We start from the raw sequence: 25,103 nt of genomic DNA on the forward strand, positions 1-25,103 counted from the left end.
TATTATTATTATTATTATTATCATCTCACCTGTGACGGAGTAAGTGGGGCGAGGTATTGTAATCAGTGCGGTTTGTTTGTGTGTAGCATCTAGACAGTTGCACCAATTGACTTCAAATTTTCAGGGCAGGTGGGCAATGGTCCTTAGATTGCCTGATTAAATTTTGGGGGTAATTGGGTTAAGGTGAAGGTCAAGGTCACCGGAAAGGTCAACTTATGGCCCTTTTCCACTACCCTTTTTCAGCTCACTTCAGCTCGCTTCAGCTCACTTCAGCCCGACACGGCTCGCGTTTCGACTACCAAAAACCAGCACGACTCAGCTCGTTTCAGCCCTGCTTAGCCCCTAAAACTCGCACCGTTTTGGAGTGGGGCTGAAGCGAGCCAAACCGTGCTGACTGAGGCTGGGGGCGTGAGCAGACACTCCCCTGTGCACTGATTGGTGAGGAGGAGTGTCCTCACATGCCCACACACGCCCCGCGAGCGCGCTGGGATCTGTAAACACCGCAAACCCGGAAGGAGAATAATTATGAATTACGAGAATTTCTGAAGCCTTATGCGCCTCGCCTCATCTATACGCTCTTGCCAGTATCTGTCCGCGTTGTCGGTGACAACAAGCCACAGCACCAAGACCAGCAACACTAACGACTCCATGTCCTCCATGTTTATTGTTTACTATTCGGGTCGTGAGACTACTGCTTAAAAGCTCACTGAATCAGTGACATACAGAGCATCGTGGACGAGTTCGCGGAGCGCAAGGCTCGTCGTATGCCCTTCAAATAATGCGCGCAGTAGGCTATTGATGTTTTATTATGAGCCATGTACAGTATGTCGCCGAATGTTTTTTTTGTTTCTGAGTTACATGTTCGTTTGAAGGACCTAATGTACAAAATAACATAGTTGCACCCCGGAGTGTTGAAATTGGTAAACACAGTGCATTCAGTGAGGTTTGCACCGCCCTCCTTTTATTTCTGACTCTTCCTGTCACCACTCTGAGCGCTCATTCGTATGCCCTTCAAATAATGTGCGCAGTATAGGCTATTGATGTTTTATTATGAGCCATGTACAGTATCCTAATGTTTTTTGTTTCTGAGTTACATGTTCGTTTGAAGGACTTGATGTACTAAATAACATAGTTGCACCCGGTAGTGTTGAAATTGGTAAACACCGCAGTTGCGGACATTGTGTAGCCTAAAATGATGTTATGATAAGCTTTAATAAAGGGCCTGGTCATTTGCCCCGGCCCGGCTCTGACTTGTTCCGCCACTGTCACTGATGTCACTGTTTGCGCTGCTTAACGACATCACATGACGTCCACCCACTTTCACTAACTCCACCCAATGTGTCCACCCACTTCCAGCCAGCACGGTTCAGCGCGGTTGTAGTCGAAATGCAACTCCAACAGCCCCGCTCAGCTCGACTCAGCTCGACTCGGCACGGCACGGCTCAGCCGCGTTTGTAGTGGAAAAGCGGCATTATTGGTCAAAATAACATATTTTCCATGACAAGTCAAAAACGGTTGCCGATAGACGAATGTTATGAGCATATCAGAACTCCCATATGGCCTTTCATTTGGCACCATGATATTTGACCTTGAGTGACCCTGAAAGGTCAAACTGAAGGTCACGGACTTTCAGAGGCCTGTAACTTGAAAATGGTTGATGGGAGACAGATATTTACCATTATCAACTTATAGGAAGTGCCATATGGGCTTTCATTTGGTACCATGACCTTTGACCTTGAATGACTTTGAAATGTCAAACTCAAGGTCACGGACCTGACAGCTGATGATTGAGAAATATTACCATTATCAACATACAAGTATAAAATAGGGTGGCACGGTGGTGTAGTGGTTAGCACTGTCGCCTCACAGCAAGAAGGTCCGGGTTCGAGCCCCGTGGCCGGCGAGGGCCTTTCTGTGTGGAGTTTGCATGTTCTCCCCGTGTCCGCGTGGGTTTCCTCTGGGTGCTCCGGTTTCCCCCACAGTCCAAAGACATGCAGGTTAGGTTAACTGGTGACTCTAAATTGACCGTAGGTGTGAATGTGAGTGTGAATGGTTGTCTATGTCTGTGTGTCAGCCCTGTGATGACCTGGCGACTTGTCCAGGGTGTACCCCGCCTTTCGCCCGTAGTCAGCTGGGATAGGCTCCAGCTTGCCTGCGACCCTGTAGAACAGGATAAAGCGGCTAGAGATGATGAGATGAGATGAGATGAGATGAGTATAAAATAAGTGCTGTTGGGCAAGGTTTGTTTTGCCTGGCAACACTTGTTATTATTACCTTTGGTTTGCTTACAGCTGAAGGAAATCTTTCTCTTGTCCTTATCGTCTTCTCCATCTGAGTCACTACCTTGTGCATAACTGCTCTGTGTTGAGACAAGAGTTAATGTTTAAGAGTCACTCTGAAAATACACATAATTCAGCAAAATAACTATTACTCCTACGGTTACTGTTACAACTACTATTAAGTGGCGTCTTGTCATAATCTCAGTAAAGGTGCACTTATACAGAGCCAATAAAGTCTTACCTTAGTGTCCTCATCTCTCAGGTTAAAGGTGAGCTCCAGGTTGGTAAGGAAGTGGTCGGAGAACTCAGGGTACATATCCAGCACTTCCAGCAGGTCTTCCCGATTGACGGTGTGCAGATCACAGTAGCACAGAGCTCGCACGTCTGCATTTGACTTTCCTGGTTTTGCATACAAGTGGATCATCTCTCCAAAGATGTCATTCTTGCCTGGAAAAACAATAACGTTGTTATATCATGCATTTTGTGACTTTTTGTGATGCATACATGAAATGGAACAGTGCTTAGTTCAGTTCAGTTCAGATCAATTTCATTTGTATAGCACTTTTAATAAGAGACAGCATCACAAAGCTGCCTGTGTTACCTTCTGGCTCTCCCCTTTTAGTTATGCTGTCATAGTTAGTTTTGCTGGAGTCCCTGCTTGCACTCAGCGCAAAATGTATACTGTTTCTACTTATTCAGGTGACATTGGGCATACCTATGTTTTCTCTCTCTTTCTCCCCCCTCTCCCATCTGTCCCTCTGAGCTACATGTCAATCTTGAGATTGAGATGCTGACCTCTTCTGCTCCTCGGACCTGCCTGATCCATCCTGGTGCCCTGTGTCTGGTTGGAGTCTCATCACATCACTCCTGTGGAGGATGGCCCCATATGGACAGTTGAAAGTCACACTTGGAGGACGCTCTGGACGCTTACAGTAATGCTTTTATGGCTGAGGACTACAGTTGACTTGCTAACTTTAGGACTGCAGTTGTCATGAACAGTTTTTCACTCAAGTTTCCATCAATGAAGAGTTTATAACATCAACGAAACTGACTTCATGTTAAAACTGTTAATGTTATAGTCATGTTGTCTGTTATCACCCAAATGAGGATGGGTTCCCTTTTGAGTCTGGTTCCTCTCGAGGTTTCTTCCTCATGTCATCTGAGGGAGTTTTTCCTTGCCACCATCGCCACAGGTTTGCTCATTGGTGATAGATTAGGGATAAAATTAGCTTATGTTTAAAGTCATTCAAATTCTGTAAAGCTGCTTTGCGACAATGTCTATTGTTAAAAGCGCTATAGAAATAAACTTGACTTGACTTGACAAAGCAGCTTTATAGAAGTAAAAACTGGGGGGGGGGTTAAATACTGCATCTTTGGAAACTGTTTGGTCTTGTCTCTGCTAAATATTTTGTGGCTGTCTTCAAAAGGAGCAGTTAAAAAGGGATCAGAATGTCAGCACTGACAGATGTTGGGTCCTCTTTCCAAGCTACACTGCATCATGACAACCATTATTAGATGTACAGAGGATTAAACCTGAGAACTGTTGAAATCTTTAAATCTTCGCATAAAATCAAGTATTTTTATAAAACAAGATGCAAAAGGATGACCCTGTGCTCATCATTATTTAAGCATCATTCATTATTTAAGCACAGATTGGCCTGATGTTGGTTTACACTTTGATGTCCATAGACGCTCAATCATATGTGGCTGACAGGCTTTGCTGTCCTTCTTCAAAAGGAATAGGAACACTTTTGATAATCACGCTAAATTCTAACTCACTGAAAATGTGTGGCAGTCTGAGAAAACCTGTTGGATGTTGCTATGTTCGAATTGTGGAAAACAGCCCCCCAAAAAAGACTTTTTAATCTTGCTGCAAATCATGATAGGTATGGAGGCGATTGAACAACTGCAGCGGTAAAAACAATCAGTCTGCTAAAAGATGATGAAATCCTTACTCATGAAGTTTGATTTCCTGACACTGTGAATGTCAGGCTTTGAGCAAGTTGTTGGACAGCTACGTACCATAGTGAAATTGATGTAAGCCTAATCAATTTAGTCTGTAATCAAATGCTGGCTGTTCAAATATCTATGATTCTTCTGCAGCGCAGCTGGAATGAAATCTTTAAATGGTATTATTTCCTTTTTAAAAATGATAGAGCTTTACTTCTGGCTGAATTTTGTGCAAAAGAGAATCATATTTCAGGTGTCAGGCCATAACGAGCTTAAAGGTCTTAGAGTAGGACTAATTAGAAAAATCAGCTTATGATGACAACGTCATCACCGAGAGACTCAGATTTAAGTGATATTTTGGGTGCTGCTAAGGTTCCTTTGTCTGAAACTTCTTTTTTAGTATCCTGAATGATTAAATTAAGGCTACTATCACACTTCAGGATCTGTTTGCTGCAGTCTCTGTTCCTGCACCAAACTGAGTTTTCTACACATGACTCAACTACATCCAATGATCCATCAGTGTTCAGTGGGTGAGAAAGAAGTCTGGTTAAAAGTGTCAGGATTCAGCACACTTACCAGGCACATATGGCAAATGTTTCTGACATTATGAGGAGACATGCTCACTAATTACAACTGTCAACAGCAATCAGAAATTGAGAACATTAACATTTATAGCTGTTGGAGACAGAAAAACAACTCAATAATTTGACTAAATATTCAATCCTTCTAATAAATGATCCCCAATCAGTCAGTCTGTCAGTCTCTCTCTCTCTCTCTCTCTCTCTCTCTCTCTCGGGTCACTTTATATACAGCACAATCAAGTTTGAGCACACTATAAGTAAATTCATTCATGTTCAGTAACCATTTAATCCTGGTCTCGGTTGCTGAGGATCAACAGGCAGTCTTGGTAACCTTGGCCACAAGGTGGGAGAAGGTCAAGGCTTATGGTTAAAAATTGCTTCAAGATAGATGAAAATGGTGAAGCCCATATACAAATTTATTCCTGAATTAAAATGTATTTTGTTATGTCCTTTTTGCAAGCAGATTTACTTTTTGTGGCTACTGCCTCATAGAGGCGAAGCGAGGCAGTAGCCACTATGTCATGTACTGTAAGAATGTATGTATGTAAGAATGTAAGAATGAGTGTAACAATAGCACACTGCGCATACGCATTACAATCACCAGAATGGCGACTCATGATCTCGCGATACGAACAGTTGATCTTGCGTTATCAAAGATACACAAGAACGAGTGGCGAAGCCACTATGTCATCATGTTGTAAGAATGAGTGTAACAATAGCGAAACTTCGTAACCAATCAGTACTTATCTTGATCAAGTTTGATTACCCGTTCTACTTCTTGATAAACTTTGGAACCAATCAGAACCAGAAACGAAATAAGAAAAACCTCGTTATAATTTCATAGTATTGGAAAATAATCGGCAGATAAAAAGATAAACGAAATTCACCTCATGGTTCGCCAAGGCTACTGATTCGATATCAAGTAAGTGGTGTTTATTTCAAGAAAATTTACCTTTTGATTATCACAGCTTTTGTATGGTCTTTCTGAAAGGTCAAATGAAAGGTTTTGTAAGGTTTCTTTTTAGTTTTTTTGGCAGATATATTGAGAAGCTGATATCAAGCTTCTGCTATTCGCTTTAATTTTTAATTTTATTTTTATTTTAGAGTCTTTACACTACATTTATGAAACAAATGTGCTCATTAGTACTAAATTATGCTTCTAAGACAATTCATGAACAAGTGCTTTCTTACTATTTTGAGAATAGATATAGTTCACAGCACTGTATTTTGAACAAAACACAGTAAACAAAATTGGTAACCAAAATACTACAAGCCCTGATGCTGCTCACAGCTTGGTGATGCTTGCAAGAGATGAGGCGAGTATCATTGATAACGTGTATATATGCTATATTTACTGTATGGACATGGTATCAGAAAACAATTTTATTCATATGCAGTAGCCACATGTACCCATAGGGTACCTATTTTTTAAATTGTTTCCCCAAGCAAGTATGTAGATTTCATTTAAAAATGAGGAGCTGCAGTGAGGCGCTTGGCCTGTTTAGAAACTTTAAAATGGATGAAGCTCCATTATGAAGCTTGTTCAGAAGTTGCTATATTAAGTGTGAAGCTTCATCAGGAATAATGTTAAAAAAATAACATCCATCCATCCATTATCTGTAGCCGCTTATCCTGTCCTACAGGGTCACAGGTAAGCTGGAGCCTATCCCAGCTGACTATCGGCAAGAGGCGGGGTACACCCTGGACAAGCTGCTAGGTCATCGCAGGGCTGACACTAATGCCGCTTTTCCACTACAAACGCGGCTGAGCCGTGCCGTGCCGAGTTGAGCTGAGTCGAGCTGAGCGGGGCTGTTGGAGTTGCATTTCGACTACAACCGCGCTGAACCGTGCTGGCTGGAAGTGGGTGGACACATTGGGTGGAGTTAGCGAAAGTGGGTGGACGTCATGTGATGCCGTTAAGCAGCGCAAACAGTGACATCAGTGACAGTGGCGGAACAAGTCAGAGCCGGGCCGGGGGCGGGGCAAATGACCGGGCCCTTTATTAAAGCTTATCATAACATCATTTTAGGCTACAAAATGTCCGCAACTGCGGTGTTTACCAATTTCAACACTACCGGGTGCAACTATGTTATTTAGTACATCAAGTCCTTCAAACGAACATGTAACTCAGAAACAAAAAACATTAGGATACTGTACATGGCTCATAATAAAACATCAATAGCCTATACTGCGCACATTATTTGAAGGGCATACGAATGAGCGCTCAGAGGTTGCAACGCTGACAGGAAGAGTCAGAAATAAAAGGAGGGCGGTGCAAACCTCACTGAATGCACTGTGTTTACCAATTTCAACACTACGGGGTGCAACTATGTTAGTTTGTACATTAAGTCCTTCAAACGAACATGTAACTCAGAAACAAAAAAAAACATTAGGCGACATACTGTACATGGCTCATAATAAAACATCAATAGCCTACTGCGCGCATTATTTGAAGGGCATACGGCGAGCCTTGCGCTCCGCGAACTCGTCCACGATGCTCTGTATGTCACTGATTCAGTGATCTTTTCAGCGGTAGTCTCACGACCCGGATAGTAAACAATAAACATGGAGGACATGGAGTCGTTAGTGTTGCTGGTCTTGGTGCTGTGGCTTGTTGTCACCGACAATGCCAACAGATACTGGCAAGAGCGTATAGATGAGGCGAGGCGCATAAGGCTTCAGAAATTCTCGTAATTCATAATTATTCTTCTTCCGGGTTTGCGGTGTTTACAGATCCCAGCGCGCTCGCGGGGCGTGTGTGGGCATGTGAGGACACTCCTCCTCACCAATCAGTGCACAGGGGAGTGTCTGCTCACGCCCCCAACCTCAGTCGGCACGGTTTGGCTCGCTTCAGCCCCACTCCAAAACGGTGCGGGTTTTAGGGGCTAAGCAGGGCTGAAGCGAGCTGAGTCGTGCTGGTTTTTGGTAGTCGAAACGCGAGCCGTGTCGGGCTGAAGTGAGCTGAAAAAGGGTAGTGGAAAAGGGCCAATAGACACAGACAACCATCCACACTCACATTCACACCTACGGTCAATTTAGAGTCACCAGTTAACCTAACCTGCATGTCTTTGGACTGTGGGGGAAACCGGAGCACTGGAGGAAACCCACACAGACACGGGGAGAACATGCAAACTCCGCACAGAAAGGCCCTCGCCGGCCACGGGGCTCGAACCCAGGACCTTCTTGCTGTGAGGCGACAGTGCTAACTAAAATATAACATAGTTTTGATTTTGCACTTTAAAATCACAGCAAGGGCGGCACGGTGGTGTAGTGGTTAGCGCTGTCGCCTCACAGCAAGAAGGTCCTGGGTTCGAGCCCCGGGGCCGGCGAGGGCCTTTCTGTGTGGAGTTGGCATGTTCTCCCCGTGTCCGCGTGGGTTTCTTCCGGGTGCTCCGGTTTCCCCCCACAGTCCAAAGACATGCAGGTTAGGTTAAGTGGTGACTCTAAATTGACCGTAGGTGTGAATGGTTGTCTGTGTCTATGTGTCAGCCCTGTGATGACCTGGCGACTTGTCCAGGGTGTACCCCGCCTTTTGCCCGTAGTCAGCTGGGATAGGCTCCAGCTTGCCTGCGACCCTGTAGAAGGATAAAGCGGCTAGAGATAATGAGATGAGATGAGAAAATCACAGCATAATTCCATTTCATAATGTTAATTTATTATTCTAAAATAGTTGAAAACTATTAGAAATGAAGAAAAGATTTCTCTGAGAGGGTCTGTCCAAATATTTGGCTGATAGTGTATAAACTTGTAGGCCAGTTTCCAGCTAATTCATGTGCTTTATGGATTAATTGAATATGGTAATGAACTCTCAATTTGCTAATTATGCAGAAAAACAAACAAACAAACAAACAAACATCTACAAAGGACCTAAAATAGCAGGTTCTCTGTTCTTGAGCCACAGTGTTTCAGTGTTTGAGGATATGGCTGCCCAGTGGGACACACTGTGTGTGAGAAACCACTGAGAAGCAGGGCTCCAAGAAGTAGATTTTGCACTGGCAGAACATTTAGCTGTAGCATTATTTAAATGTCCAAATGACACAAAAATGAGACAAAAAGGGTACATATTCATAGAAATGCTGAAAATTATGCAGCAGAGTGTGTTCTTTTAGTGCAAAATTTCCATTAGAAAAGGCACTATGTGGATGTCTGGCAGCACATTTAGTCCAAGCTTTTATTTAAATATGGGACAGAGCCATTACCTGTGATGCAGTCTAAATTATACCTAGGGACCTAGACTTAAATCAGCAGAGAAATAACTGCAGTGTCAAAGCTTCAGTAATTAAATCAAGGCAAGCCAAAGTAAAATGTCTTCAAAATCGCAGCTATTTGTTAAAATTGCATTTACAAAATGTATCATATTGTAAATACCTCGCCCAGCACAGAGTCCACCAGGGGGCGAGGTATTGTTTTCTGTCAGGTTTGTTTGTTTGTTAACGATATTACAGGAAAACGGCTGGACCAATCTTCTTGAAACTTTCAGGATGGATGGGCATTATTCTCAAATAGAACCTCCAACATTTTGAGGGTCATCCGGTCAAGGTCACCAAAAAGGTCAAAATCGTTTTTGTTGTGGCTACTGCCTCATATGCAGGCGCTAGCCACTACGTCATCGTGCTGTAAGAATGTAAGAGTGTAACAGTCGCGCACTGCGCATGCGCCTACACGTGTTCTGATTAAAATGGCCGGTGAGTGTATACAATTCGGTTCACCATTCAAAATAAATGGACTAGACTAAAGAAATCACTTTCAGACATGTTTATGCTTATTACAGAGGGAAAGTGCATTCCACTGAGCTCTAGCGCCGGGCCATTTCCGGGAAATAAGAGTTTCGGTCATGGCGACAGCGTGTGTATGTCAGCCTCAGTTCTGAGGTTTCCGTTTCGCAAAATGTAAGAGGTAAGAGTAGAATAATATAAAGTACAGACACTTGGTATATTTTACTTCTGTGATTTTTAAATTGTTCATTTTTGGATTACGCTTCATTTTTGTGGCTACTGTCTCATAGAGTAAATATATATGCTATATTTACTGTATGGATATGGTATCAGAAAACTATTTATTAGCAGTAGCCACATGTACCCATAGGGTACCTATTTTTTTCACGATATTTTCCTTCATATTCATCATAAGTGCTACTGGACGAGGTTTGTTTTGCCTGAGAACACTTGTAATTAATTGTTATTCATGTTTATATGATGTAAAAATGTGGCAATTGTAATTGTTAAACATAGCACACATCTCCTCTGCAACCCTGCATTACTACACATAAATGCATATTATTATTATTATTATTATTATTATTATTATTATTTCCATAATCTATTAAAAAAAAAGCTTACATAGTCACTAATATTTTGTCTTCAATCACTGGAACAATAGTAATGATGCTTTTTTTTTTCTCTCGGTTACTTGAAAAGGTCTGTTTGTCCCCTCCATTCCCTCTTTTAACTATTTTTATTTTATATAATCAGACATATAATGATTAGTCAGCATCATTGCTATAAGATGCTCTTATGGTCTTTATTGTATACCAGGCCCAAGCTAAATAGGCATGTTTTAATGGTTATTGGTTAAAGCAAATAAACAGTCTACATAAAACTAACATTAACAGCAACCAAAACCTTTTAAATATACTGCAGTCATTCTTAGCCTGTGCAAGGTAATTGAGACAGACAAATCAATATTGACAGTACCATCAACGATTATAAATAATGAGATTCCTGCTTTTAACTCCAGGCTAATAAAACAATCTAAAAGTGCTCTTTTTTTTAACACCAGCTGACCTCAGCTATAATGGAGCAATATGATGAATATGCTATCATCACTAAAAAATGAAATGACACTGCAATTTTCTAAATGAACTGGGATGACATGGAAGTATAGCTAGACACGATCTATTCACAATGTAACAACAGGACTGTATTATCAACTTACTGCTTCAGCTGGCAGAGTAAATAACTAATTCTGATATGCTAACATATATATATAATGTATTTTTTTTTAATCATGATTAAAAAAAAGCAAAATTACCTAGAATGGCTACTACAGTGTCATCCTTCAGAATCTCAATGGAACCTCGAGAAAGGAAATAAAGTGCTGTAAGGACATCTCCATAGTGAACCAGCGTGTCTCCCGGTGGAGCATGGGTTGTCTTAAAGCGCATGGCCAAAGCACGCAAGCAGCCTTTTGTGGCCCCATGGAAGGCCTTACAGTCTTCTAGCAGGCTCCGGTTCAGGTGGAGACAAATATCTGCCTGTAAGCACTCTGGAAAGCCCTTTAACACCTAGATAGGAAAGATGAGAGAAATTTAACAGAAACAATAAGTGGGAAATGTTGAGCTTATGAAGAAGCAAATGTAGTTATAAAGAAACACTGTATAACACTGCATACAATAGTACCTTTTTTGTATGGAACATACAACCTCAAATCAGAAAAAAAATCAGGATGGTATAGGAAATGTGAAAAAAAAGCAGCAGTGATTTTTAAATTTACTTTGACTTGTATTTCATTGCAGACAGATTGAACCCAAGGTATTTCATATTTTGTCTGGTCAACTTCATCTCATTTTTTAATATACATCCATTTCCATGTTTCAGGCCTGCAACATGTTCCAAAAAAAGTTGGGACAGGGAGCAATTTAGGGCTAGTAACGAGGTAAAACAATTAAATAATGATGTGATTTGAAACAGCTGATGTCAACAGGTTTTTGTAATCATGATTTGGTACACAATCAGCGTTCAGGAAAGACCTAGTCTTTGAGGAGCAAAGATGGGCTGAGGATCTCCAGTTTGTCAACAAATACATGAGAAAGTTACTGAAATGTTTAAACAATATGTTCCTCAAAGAAAGCTAGAAAGAGAATTTGGATACATCATGCTCTATGGTGTATATCATCATTAAACGATTCAAGGAATCTGGAGGAATTTCAGTGTGTAAAGGGCAAGGGCACAAGCCTAAGCTGAACATCCGTGATATCCGGTCCCTCAGATGGCACTGCATCAATAACCGTCATTCATCTATAACTGATATAACCACATGTGCTCAGGATAACTTTGGCAAACCTTTTTCAAGCACTATAATATAGAGTTGCATCCATAAATGCCAGTTAAAACTTCACTGTGCAAAAAGGAAGTCTTATGTTAACTGTGCCCAGAAGCGCCGTCGACTTTTCTGGACTCGGAGTCATTTGGGATTGACCATCACACAGTGGAACCATGTATTGTGGTCAGGTGAATCAGTATTTCAGGTATTTTTTGTATGAAATGGATGCTGTGTGCTTCAAATCAAAGATGAAAAGGACCATCCAGACTGTTACAGCAACAAATCCAAAAGCCAGGGTCTGTCATGGTATGGCATTATGTCAGTGCCCTTGGCAAAGGTAACTTGCACTTCCGTGATGGCGGCATTAATGCAGAAAAGTACATTGAGATTTTGGAGCAACATGTGCTGCCTTCAAGTTGACATTTTTCCAAGGATATTTCAACAAGACAATGCAAAACTACATTCTGTACACATTACAAAGGCATGGCTGTGGAAGAAGAGGGCACCTGTCCCGTGTGCCCCCAATAAAGAATGTGTGGCGAATTTTGAAATGGAAAAAATATGACAATGACAGACCCACACTGTTGCACTTCTTAAGATCTGTTTGCAGGATGAATGGGACAAAATAACACCTGAAACGCTTCATCACCTGGTGTCTTCAGTCTCTAAACATCTTTTAAGTGTTGTGAGAAGGAATGGCAACATTACAAAGTGGTAAATGCTTTACCATCCCAACTTTTTTTGTGTTGCAAGAATCAAAATTTAAATGTGTTTATTTTGAAAAAAAAAATGAATGAGGTGAAACATCAAATAATGTGCTGTTGTATTGTTTTGAGTGCAATACAGGTCAAAGATTATTTAAAAAATAATTGTTTTCAGTTTTAATTTCAAGTTCAGCATAACATTCTCAATTTTTTTTTTTGATTTGGGGTTGTACAATTGTTACATATTGTCATATCCAGACATATAATAGTTTTCAGGTTTACCCTTTTCATAGTTTATAAAAAGGGTAACATTTTCTTTAAATCATCCATACACCAAGTAATAGAGTAGTATGCATCTCACCGTTTTGAGACAACTATAGTCGTAATAGACATCCCACCAAAAGAAATAAGGAAAAGATAAAGATGAACATGCAAACTATTAAAAAACAAATAAGAAAACAAACAAACAAAAAAAAAACAAAACAACAACGATCATTCAGCAACTACAAAGATAACCTGCTGAACTTGCTAGCAGCCTCTAAAGCTTATCAATTCAGGAATGTTTGTTCTTTTTCTTTTCACAAGCACCTTATGTAAGCTACAAGATCTTCAGGCTAAAAGACCTTTACATAAACTATTTAAGCAAATGCAAAGCTGAAATGGAATTGTCATTGAAAATAACATATGAAGTAAGATGAAAAATGCTCTATGAAGGAAAGGTCTGGAGTGTCTGCACATAACAGGCAGTGGAGGGGACAAGAATGAGAGTGGCTAAGAAGAATCCTGTGCTTTTTATAAATACCTCCTGCATCCCAGCGTGATGAGGTCATTCCATTTCGTATGGAGCAAAATGAAGAGAGACAGGTGTTGCGTTGATTATGCATACTTGCAACACATTTCACTTGATTTATTCACACGTTTTAGAGGAGATAATTTAAAACCTACAGTAGATTTACAACTCATCAACAACATCATTAGAAAAAAACCCTGAGTTTATGAGTTTGAATAGTTCTCAGTTCCACTTCACAAATTCACAATGAGCACTGTGGATTGCAAAAGTGTCCCTTTTGTTAAAAAAGTCTTAATAAGGATAAATAGCAAATATCTTTAGCTACACAAAGATAGGCATTACATGAGCTGAGACAAGCCTCCCGATTCTCAACATACAAACGTACCATGTTCATGTCAATGCCATTGGTGTAGTTCCAGGAGTGCTGAAAATACTCCTCCAGCCTCTGCCTGAGTGGATTGGGGATCTGGTGGAAGCGGATAAACTCTTTCACACGCAGCATCTGTGTGTGATACCGCGCTGTTCCTGAGTAGAGCCGCTGAATGATAGCTGATACGTTCCCAAAGATGCTGGCATACATTAGGGCTAACCAGGACAAGAAAATTATAGAGTTTGAATGCAAATATTCTTATGAATATGAGACACAACCAATAAAAATATATTAATTCCTAGTTGAATAAGTACATCTACATTATTCCTACAATTGTTGGGCTTTTAATAATGTAATGTTCATCTACTATCCAGTTCACAGTTGTCAAACTCTAGGCCTGCAGGCCAAATACAGCTGTATCATTTCATTTGGCCAACGCAAACTTGCCAAAAATAATAATATGATATGTCTGTGAAGGTTCTCAGTCATCCAGGTCATCGCAAACCGTAGGTGCTAAAGAAGGCAACTAGACTTGCTTGAAATTCTTGAAGACATTTAATCTCTCATCCGAAAGGCTTCTTCAGTTCTGTCTGACTAGTGAGGAGTTCCAGGTATTTATCCTCTAGTGGACCAAAAGCAAACCTAAGGGGAGTTGTTGAGGTCACATGGGTCGTTGACCCTCTCAGGTCATCCTGTAGGTGTTAGGGTTACTGGAGGCCGGGTGTGAACAATGTTAGCAGCCCAGAGGGTCAGCCTAGTTTTTTCTGGACTATCTGAGAAACTCAAGAGGATCTTCTACAAACACAATATCCCTGTACACTTCAGACCCAGTAACACTCTGAGGCAGAAACTGGTCCACCCTAAGGACAGAATACCCAGACACAAACAGGACAACACAGTGTGCGCAATTCAGTGCAGTGAGGAATGCACAGACATGTACATTGGGGAAATGAAACAACCGATTCACAGGTGCATGGCTTAACACTGGAGAGCCAGTTCCTCAGGCCAGGACTCTACAGTCTTTCTTTATCTCAATAAGAAAGGACACTCGTTTCAGGACTGCAATGTACATATTCTAACCAGAGATGGCTGGTGGTTTGAAAGAGGAGTAAAAGAAGCCATCTTTGTCAACCTGGAATGACCATAACTGAACAGAAGAGGTGGTCTGAGTCACCACTTATCAGCCACCTACAATGCAGTCCTTGGCACACTTCCCAGAAAACTGAATACACATTCACACCAAGACTCAGCTGACTTCAATAACTCACATGATGGCAGAGACAGCCAAAATCCCGCAGATCACCCTAACGACCCTCTAGGCTGCTACAGTAACATCATTCACACCCAGCCTCCAGTGACCATAACACCTATAGGATGACAGAGTGTCAAAGACCCATGTGACCTCAATGACTCTCCTTAGGTTCGCTTTTGGTCCACTAGAGGATAAATACCTGGAACTCCCCACTAGTCAGACAGAACTGAAGAAGCCTTTCGGATGGTCATTTATTTATTGAAGAAAATGATCCAATATTACATATCTGTGAGTGGCAAAAGTATGTGAACCTCTAGGATTAGCAGTTAGTTGAAGGTGAAATTAGAGTCAGGTGTTTTCAATCAATGGGATGACAATCAGGTGTGAGTGGGCACCCTGTTTTATTTAAAGAACAGGGATCTATCAAAGTCTGATCTTCACAACACATGTTTGTGGAAGTGTATCATGGCACAAACAAAGGAGATTTCTGAGGACCTCAGAAAAAGCATTGTTGATACTCATTAGGCTGGAAAAGGTTACAAAACCATCTCTAAAGAGTTTGGACTCCACCAATCCACAGTCAGACAGATTGTGTACAAATGGAGGAAATTCAAGACCATTATTACCCTCCCCAGGAGTGGTCGCCAAACAAAGTTCACTCCAACAGCAAGGCATGTAATAGTTGGCGAGATCACAAAGGACCCCAGGGTAACTTCTAAGCAACTGAAGGCCTCTCTCACATTGGCTAATGTTCATGTTCATGAGTCCACCATCAGGAGAACACTGAACAACAATGGTGTGCAAGGCAGGGTTGCAAGGAGAAAGCCACTGCTTTCCAAAAAGAACATTGCTGCTCATCTGAAGTTTGCTAAAGATCACATGGACAAGCCAGAAGGCTATTGGAAAAATGTTTTGTGGATGGATGAGACCAAAATAGATCTTTTTGGTTTAAATGAGAAGCATTATGTTTGGAGAAAGGAAAACACTGCATTCCAGCATAAGAACCTTATCCCATCTGTGAAACGTGGTGGTGGTAGTATCATGGTTTGGGCCTGTTTTGCTGCATCTGGGCCAGGACGGCTTGCCATCATTGATGGAACAATGAATTCTGAATTATACCAGCGAATTCTAAAGGAAAATGTCAGAACATCTGTCCATGAACTGAATCTCAAGAGAAGTTGAGTCATGCAGCAAGACAACGACCCTAAGCACACAAGTCGTTCTATCAAAGAATGGTAAAAGAAGAATAAAGTTAATGTTTTGGAATGGCCAAGTCAAAGTCCTGACCTTAATCCAATCGAAATGTTGTGGAAGGACCTGAAGCGAGCAGTTCATGTGAGGAAACCCACCAACATCCCAGAGTTGAAGCTGTTCTGTACGGAGGAATGGGCTAAAATTCCTCCAAGCCGGTGTGCAGGACTGATCAACAGTTACCGGAAATGTTTAGTTGCAGTTATTGCTGCACAAGATGGTCACACCAGATAGTGAAAGCAAAGGTTCACATACTTTTGCCACTCACAGATATGTAATATTGGATCATTTTCCTCAGTAAATAAATGACCAAGTATAATATTTTTGTCTCATTTTTTAAACTGGGTTCTCTTTATCTACTTTTAGGACTTGTGTGAAAATTTGATGTTTTAGGTCATATTTATGCAGAAATATAGAAAATTCTAAAGGGTTCACAAACTTTCAAGCACCACTGTAGTGTGTGTAGTGCTGGTATTACTGTATTGTGAATATTTAAACAACCTAGGCCATATTAACAGTTGAGTTAAACATAACTATGAACTTAAACATGATTCAGAAATTGGCAAAGAGTTATACATGCTTTTTATATCAAATATTTTATATGTATTACTATAAAAAGTTTGTATAAAACGTTATACAAGAGTTATACCTTGAACGTAAAGCCATTTGTCTTGCCCAATTTTGACTCATATTAAATCCAATGCCATTATCTGACAACTTGATTTAATCACAATATGCTACTGTATGCTGAAAACTGCGGACACTTTTTCTTTAGAAATATAAACATTCTTTACAATATAAATAAAAAAGAAGCAAAATAACAGTATGTGCTCTGATTGTAATAATTACAACTAGGATTATTCATGCAGAAATATATTGGCAAGATACTAAAGTCATATCTTTTTATTCCTTATTATTAAATTGTCTCTTTGTTTTTATATTGCAATGTTTTTATATTTCACAGCAAAGAAAAAAGTGCTATTTCTATGAGGGGCCATTTAGGAAATACTTCAGGCTTTTGTGATATAACGATATCTGAAACACGTACCCATTCACATGTGAAACTTTCACACACACACATCCATACTACTGGAAACTCACACACATGTGAAATGCTCATATAAACATGTGTAAAACACATTTAGGCTACATCCACACGACAACGGCAACGAGATTTTTTTTTTAAATATCGCATCCACATGGGCAACGGATCAGTAAAATATCAGGTTCATATGGCAACGCAACGCTTGCTGAAAACGATGCAATACACATGCCACACCTCTACGTGTGCTGTAAGACGGTCCCATCGGAGACACCAGAACAATAGAAGAAGTAGACACATGCGCATAAACCCCTTCTTCTGTAGCATCAGCCACATAAAGTTTTGATTATTAATCAGTAGCGTAAAACGAAAGACGCGGAAAGAGGAATGAATGGGGGTAGATGGAAGCCGGTACGCCAACATTCTGATATCCTCCAGAATTCTTTAATGGTCTGGAATAAATTGAATGCTACACGTTGATGGATTACTTTGTTCTTCTACGCCCTTTTTGAGGAACGTATTGTCGGACTTAAACCAACATCTGAAGAGGTGAGATCGCTCCTTTTTTTTTTCCTATTTTTGCTGGCGGGATTGTTTTCGTTTTTGGAAAGCGCACGGGCGGTGCGCAGTTTGGTTATACTCAGTACTTCCGCAGTGTTTGGACTAAAGACTCTGCCCTAAGGGCTATTCTCTCATTCTCTCTCTCTCTCTCTCTCTCTCTCTCTCTCTCTCTCTCACTTTGCACCATTACACAATAAATATTCACAGTGAAAATATTTTGTAAGCGCGTTTCATGAACCAAGTTATAGGATTTGTTGACAACTCGCATCGAGTTCGTTACACTTCTACCCGGCGTGAAGCACTGACAGTCATGTGGTTATGACGTCATCGTAAACAAATCCGTTCTACTCATCCAGACGACTTCGCAACGGCACCGTTTTTCCACTCTGGAACCCGTTCTCAAAAGATTTCGTTTTGGGGCACCCAAAACGCCGGTGCCGTGTGGACACCAGGCCGAAACGATAAACAATTTTATCAGATTCACCTGAATCCATTGCCGTGTGGACAGGGCCTTACTCCCACACACAATGTGAAAAAGTCTTTTTTTCTGTTTCTGAGGGCTGTGTGATTCTTTACCCTAAGTTTGCATATGTACGCAAACGGCTTGACTCTGAATTTCTAAAGCATGGATAGCTTGACCACAGTATAAAATTGTATTTAATAAGCCAACAACCTCAGTCATCACATGATCCTGGTTCAAATCCTACATGATGTAATGTGAAAGGCGCATAGGGAAACAAATTTGAATTGAAGTGCCTTCTGGACATCACAAAATGACTTCCAGATGTACTGAAATGTTCTCATACACATACGTGTGAAAAGCTTCATTCATCCTATAAGAATTTTCACACACACTTAAAGTTTCATACGGAAACATGCATGTGAGTGTGCAATGTTAAAAATGAGTCTGTTTCACATGTGTCTCTATGAGCATTTAATATGTATGTGTGAGCCCATTTCACCTGTATCTGTATGAGCATTTCATATATACACTCACTGGCCACTTTATTAGGAACACACATACACCTGCTGTTTTCTGCAGTTATCTAATCAGCCAATCCTTTGACAGCAGCACAATTCATAAAATCATGCAGATACAAATCAAGAGCTTCAGTTAATCTTCACTTCAAACATTAGAATGGGAAAAATTGTGATCTCAAAGTGTGACTTTCACTGTGGCATGGGTGTTGGTGCCACAGATGGACTGGTTTGAGTATTTCAGAAACTGCTGATCTCCTGGGGTTTTCACACACAACAGTCTCTAGAGTTACACAGAATGGTGTGAAAAACTAAAAACATTGAGTGAGTAACAGTTCTGTGGGTGGAAACACTTTGTTGATAAGAGAGGTCCGAGGAAAATGGTCAGACTGGTCCGAGCTTCCAGGAAGGATATAGTAAGTCATATAATCACTCTTTACATCTGTGGCGAACAGAAAAGCATCTCAGCATGCAACAGCAGAAGACCACATTGGGTTCTACTCCTGCTAGCCAAGAACAGGAATCTTGGAATCAAGAACAAGTTCCTATTAAAGTGGCTGGTGAGTGTATATGTTTGTGTAACATAAGTCTGAAATATTTCTTAAACTGGCCCTCATAGAAATCCCCATCTTAGACATTTCTACTCAAGAAAAATCTGGCAACCTTGGAAACATGAAATACACAGAGGTGTAGAAAATGGACATGAGCAAGTTTGTAACCCATCACTGAATACCTATAACTTTTACCGTGTAAATATTGATGTAAATTTTGGATTTACGTCACCAAATTTTAATACAGTGTAAAGTATTCATACTGGTCTCTTCATTAGACACACCTACCTTTTAGATGTGCAGTTAAAGACTTTAGCACTTCTTTTTCCAATGCACAATCCATATTAATTTGCTCACCATCATCAATGTCAGTGTGTTGTCACAACATTTCTATCGCCTGGATAATTTTGGTTGGCAGACTGTTCTTTCAGCACAGTAGTGTTATTGCTGAGTTTCAGTCACGTGACTTTTCTTAGCAGTTTTACCGGAAGTGAAATAGCTGGTGGTCTAAATGGCTGCCATAGTGCAAACAATTAGCAATAACATATCAGAGTATGCTCGTAATCTAGAAGCCACTGCTCGCTTTAGATAGCGGAGCTCCTGCGTGGGCCAAAGGCCCGCGTGAGCGGAGCCCCATGGGCATAGAGTGTGGATACATAAAGAAACCCATTGAGTTGTTTTCTGATGGTTTCGGTCCTGTGCGTGCCTGCCTGCCACCACAGGAAACCCAACAGCTAAGTAGTGAGTAACCCCATCAAGTTATTTTCTGATGGTTTTGAAAACAAAGTCATATAGATTGTACAAGATAAAGAAACAGTATAGTAACTATAACGGTAAAGAAATAAAACAAAAAAGGATGGCTATGATATAAGAAAATTCTACAACCCAGAAATAGATGGGCAATCCGCTTTTAGGCAGTGCCTAAATCTATTTATTATATTCAGAAGATTGCTATGTGCAATGGAATAGACTCCTACAGTCTGGGAAAGAAGGATTTGTCATATGATCTCGAAAACTACCCTTCAGTCGAGTTCCCAGACATCTCAAACGATCTGGTGTTGCAGACGTCCTTTACACCGCAAAACAGATGGAAGTGTGAAAGAGTATGGAGGCTTACAACTTTTTTGTATGTAGCTGGGTAAAGGACCTCGGTATCAAGTCGCTACCAAATGAATCCTGTATTGTTTTTGCCCGTGTAAGTATGTTTTTTTTAAGCTTTTCGTTCGCGTCTTTACAACAAAGCGCTGCAAGTTGAAGTGTAAACAAACAACAGTTCGCTTGATTCTCACTTGTGTTTGCTCTTATCTGTCAGGTAAATCATTCACAAAGATCATCAGAAACCCCTTTAAATACCTGGATCTTAGTTAAACAAGACGGAGAAGTGATCACGGCGTATTGTAATTGTACGGCTGGGTCAGAATTTTGTCGCAACCTTCATGCATATGGACTTTGTGAGGAGTGAGGAATAAACAAAGAAACAGCTGGGGACTTTCGCGGTTCATGGCTAAAAAAAGTACCGTAAAATAATGACACATAGCAAGAAAAGTACTTGGAAAACACTAAGGACATAGCTTAGAGGGATATACAAACCTTTCACCAAGGGATCGCTGCAAACTCGAGCATGCTTCGACTCGGCTCCCTTCGAATTCAGTGAGAGGGTCAAAAGTCACCTTTCTCGACGTCTTTTTGTGAAATCCTCTGTTCGTTCACCCTTTTTTATTAGTTCACAGAGAACCCTAAAGAAACTTTTATTAGTTTCATGGTTTGATCGATTCGAACAACCTAAAACAACACAAGTGTAAGGCATTTTTCATGCGAGCAATGCACCTTCTCCGTACAAACGCTTTGTCAACTCGGCTTTGGTAGACCACCAGCTAAAGTTTTGAATAACTAATGAGGCGGATGTGACGTCACGTGAAACCCAGCAATTGAGGTGTTTGAAAACCCTAGCAACACTTGTACACCTCATAAATTTGTACCAATGAACACACAGTATTGTGTCACTGCTGGACTGAGAATGATTAAATACCTAAATAATATCTGGTGAGCAGTTGACCTTGGTGGTCTCTTGTCATTGATACATCACAATGAATTTACCCTGCATAACTGAACCTAAAACAGCTCATACTCACATCCAATAAGCATGACACAGATAGAAAAGATCTTCTCTGAGTTGGTATTTGGCGAGACGTTTCCAAAGCCAACGCTTGTCAGACTGCTGAATGTGAAATACAGTGCAGTGACGTATTTGTCCTTAATAGAGGGTCCAGAGTTTGGGTCACTGTAGTTGTAACGTTTTCCAATAGACACTCCGAGATTATCCAGCCAGCCAATCTTGTGATCCAGATAAGGCTTCTCTACGTTGCCAATGGCATACCAGATACAGGCCAGCCAATGTGCAATAAGTGCGAAGATGCACATGAGGAGCATAAGCACTGCTGCTCCATACTCAGAGTAGCGGTCCAGCTTCCTGGCCACCCGGACTAATCTCAGCAGCCGGGCTGTCTTCAACAAGCCAATCAGAGTAGTTGTCTAAAGACAAATGAGATACCAGTTTAGATGGTAATAATGGTGATGCTGACAAATAAATCTACAATGCAATCAAATTGAATTCATATTCGTGATTGCAACATGAGAGAGCATTCTAGAAAAGTCCAGCTACATTTCTTGTTTTCTTAATTGAAGTCTACAATGCATATCCACCACATTAAGCTCTGGGTTATCACTTTCCATTCTTCTACACACCATTTAAAGTGACACAGGTCAATGTGCTGGTTCAGGAATCATTTAATCCACTCCCCTTTCTGAATTGTTTGAGCTGATACCCATCCCCATAGCTTGTATGTATCATCTTGTTTCAATACATTTTATTTCCTGATGCGGGGCGTCCTAACCACGTGTTAGTCTGTTAACAACCCGCTCGGCAGCCAGTTCAGAAAAGTCACGTGAGGTCATGTGCGGGTCAGAGGTTGTGACTGCGGAGCCACAGCAAACATGACGGATCGCTCAGTTCGAACAAAGACTCCTAAATCGAGACAAAAAAAACCCCAAAAGGGACGATTTTCAGGGAGTATCTGACAATGTCAGAGGCAAAATGCACCAGAAAAGAGAGGGAAAAACAGGGCAGACAAGCCGTTTCCGTACCCAAGTGTAAACATTAGCATGCAGTGTTTTTCCAGCTCATTCTCCTTCACAGGCATGAGGTAGCGGGCAATACAGCGTGTGATTTAAGTACCTAGGGGCTATTCTTACTCCACAGGGTACTATTCCTCTTTTTAATACATCAACCTGTGTCACTTTAATTAATGGGGAAAAAACCCCAATGAAATTCTCAAACAATCTCCAATGCTTGTGACAAATGTGTCGAATATTGGGGCTGAATTCTTAAAAACAGCTATACATGATGAAAAATCTGATTTTAACCAATATATATTTTTCTGCCAGTAATATACCCCGTACAGTATGTCCAAAAGTTTGTTGAGACCTGATTATCACATCCATATGTGCATCCAATTCCATATTTAGCCCCCCCCTTGTTATAAAAGGTTATAAGAGATTGGGCACTGATGTCAGGTGAGAAGGCCTGGGGTGCAGTCAGTGTTTCATTTCATCCCAAAGGTGTTCAGTGGGGTTGAGGTCAGGGCTCTGTGAAGGCTACTCAAGTTCTCCACTCCAACCTTAGCAAAGTATGTCTTCATGGTCCTTGCTTTGTGCACAGGAGCACTGTCATGCTGGAAGAGGTTTGGGTTCTAGTGAAGGGAAATTGTAATGCATAGGATGACATGCAAAGATATCCTATACAATTGTGTTTTTCCATTTCTATGGCATCAGTTTGGGGAAGACTCAGATACAGTATGGGCATTATGGTAAGGTGTCCAGAATCCATATAGTGTACTACAAAATCTCATATTATTATTATTATTATTATTAAAAATCACATTGAGTAAGGAACCAATTCAACAAATGCAACTGTAATTGCTGGCAGATCTGTCTGTCTAAAACTTTGCTAGCTAAGTGTGCTTTTCTCATGCAAAGAATCACATGCTTTGTAGTGGGATAGCTATGTGCCATATCATCCATCCATCCGTCCATTATCCGTAACCGCTTATCCTGTGCAGGGTCGTGGGCAAGCTGGAGCCTATCCCAGCTGACTCTGGGCGAGAGGCAGGGTACACCCTGGACAAGTCGCCAGATCACTGCAGGGCTGACACATAGACACAAACAACCATTCACACTCACATTCACACCTACGGTCAATTTAGTGCGTGCCATATCATAAACCTAATCAATTCAGGTGTAAAAATGACATGATGCATTTGTGCAGAGGCTTGTTTTTAAATGCTGCAAGTGACTTTTACATCAGGTGATGAGACAGAATGATGTGGATGATGCTGATAATCAAAGTGAGAACTCATGTCCTGTTGTAAATGTAGAATTATTTTAAATTTGGCAGAAATTTTGTTTTTCCGTAAGTAGAGTAGTTTATAGGCAGGATATCTTTCATCAAAGGCGGCACGGTGGTGTAGTGGTTAGCACTGTTACTTCACAGCAAGAAGGTTCTGAGTTCAAGCCCAGCGGCCGATGAGGGTCTTTCTGTGTGGAGTTTGTATGTTCTCTCCATGTCTTGGTGGGTTTCCACCAGGTGCTCTGGTTTCCCCACAGTCCAAAGACATGCAGGTTAGGCTAATTGGTGGCTCTAAATTGACCGTAGGTGTGAGTGTGAATGGTTGTTTGTCTCTATATGTCAGCCCTGCGATGATTTAGCAACTTGTCCAGGGTGTACCCTGCCTCTTGCCCATAGTCAGCTGGGACAGGCTCCAGCTTGCCCGCAACCCTGCACAGGATAAGTGGTTACGGATAATGGATAGATGAATCTTTCATCAGAAATGGAAAGGAATCTTTTAATACAATTTTTCTTCATTTTCACTTTTGGAGGTCATCAGACTTCATATAACTTTAATTTTATAATCATGTAACTTTGCTTGTGATTGAGATATATGTAAAAGAGAATCATATTTAAGTGCAGGAAAGCCTGCGAATTTCAGACCTACAGTATATGGTAGAAAATGCCATCTGATCATCTGAATGATTTCCCCCAGCCACCACACAATTACTGCAAATGGGCAAATTGGAAGGATTGTGTTTTGTAGACTAATTTGCCTAGCGCTCCAATCTCTGTAGCATATTCCCTCAGTAATGCTTTTGAACAAATGCTTCACTAATTACCAGTTTCATAATTATGTGTAATTACGACCCATTACAATGCTGTCTACAGTATATGCTTTACCACTACAGACCAGCACTACATCCACTACATCCCTGGTCATTGAAATATAAGAAAATGAGAAATTAGTAATGGAATGTGCTTTCATACCTTCTTAATTCACAATATGTCTGACTTGGCAGTACTATTGCTATTCTGCTGAAAAGACATACATTCTAATTTGTGGAAGGTTTTCTCTCATTCTGTAAACCCTGTAAATGAGCCCCTTGGCATTTACACCATGTTCTGTCTCATCTGAAACAAGCTCCTGAAACACTTTAAACTGCCCCCTGGCAGGGGATCATTTATTTCCCTGCCAATTATATGGCGTCTCTGCAAAGGGAATAAGTGTGGGGGGTATTTTTAAAGTTTATTTAAAAGAATGGGTCCGACAGTAAAGTTGCACATTCATGTTGACACTGCGTTAGCAAATGGTCTCAATGAAAATGTTTTTATCTTCAGTCTGAGATGAAAAGAATGAGGAGGCAAA

General features: G+C 40.9%; 1 protein-coding gene across 1 annotated transcript in view; it reads right to left on the reverse strand.

The window, feature by feature from the left end:
- The window catches only part of LOC132891951 (potassium voltage-gated channel subfamily H member 7-like), a 181,207-nt gene that overhangs the window by 25,972 nt on the left and 130,132 nt on the right, over positions 1 to 25,103 (reverse strand). The window contains exons 8-13 of the mRNA XM_060930120.1: positions 21,483 to 21,882; positions 13,731 to 13,930; positions 13,358 to 13,360; positions 10,841 to 11,093; positions 2,521 to 2,726; positions 2,275 to 2,359 (exon numbers count right to left, since the gene is read on the reverse strand). Of these exons, the coding sequence (XP_060786103.1) occupies positions 2,275 to 2,359; positions 2,521 to 2,726; positions 10,841 to 11,093; positions 13,358 to 13,360; positions 13,731 to 13,930; positions 21,483 to 21,882 (1,147 nt within the window). The remainder of the gene's footprint in view (positions 1 to 2,274; positions 2,360 to 2,520; positions 2,727 to 10,840; positions 11,094 to 13,357; positions 13,361 to 13,730; positions 13,931 to 21,482; positions 21,883 to 25,103) is intronic.

The sequence above is a fragment of the Neoarius graeffei genome, chromosome 9 (genome assembly GCF_027579695.1).
Source record: "Neoarius graeffei isolate fNeoGra1 chromosome 9, fNeoGra1.pri, whole genome shotgun sequence".
Lineage (NCBI taxonomy): Eukaryota > Metazoa > Chordata > Actinopteri > Siluriformes > Ariidae > Neoarius > Neoarius graeffei.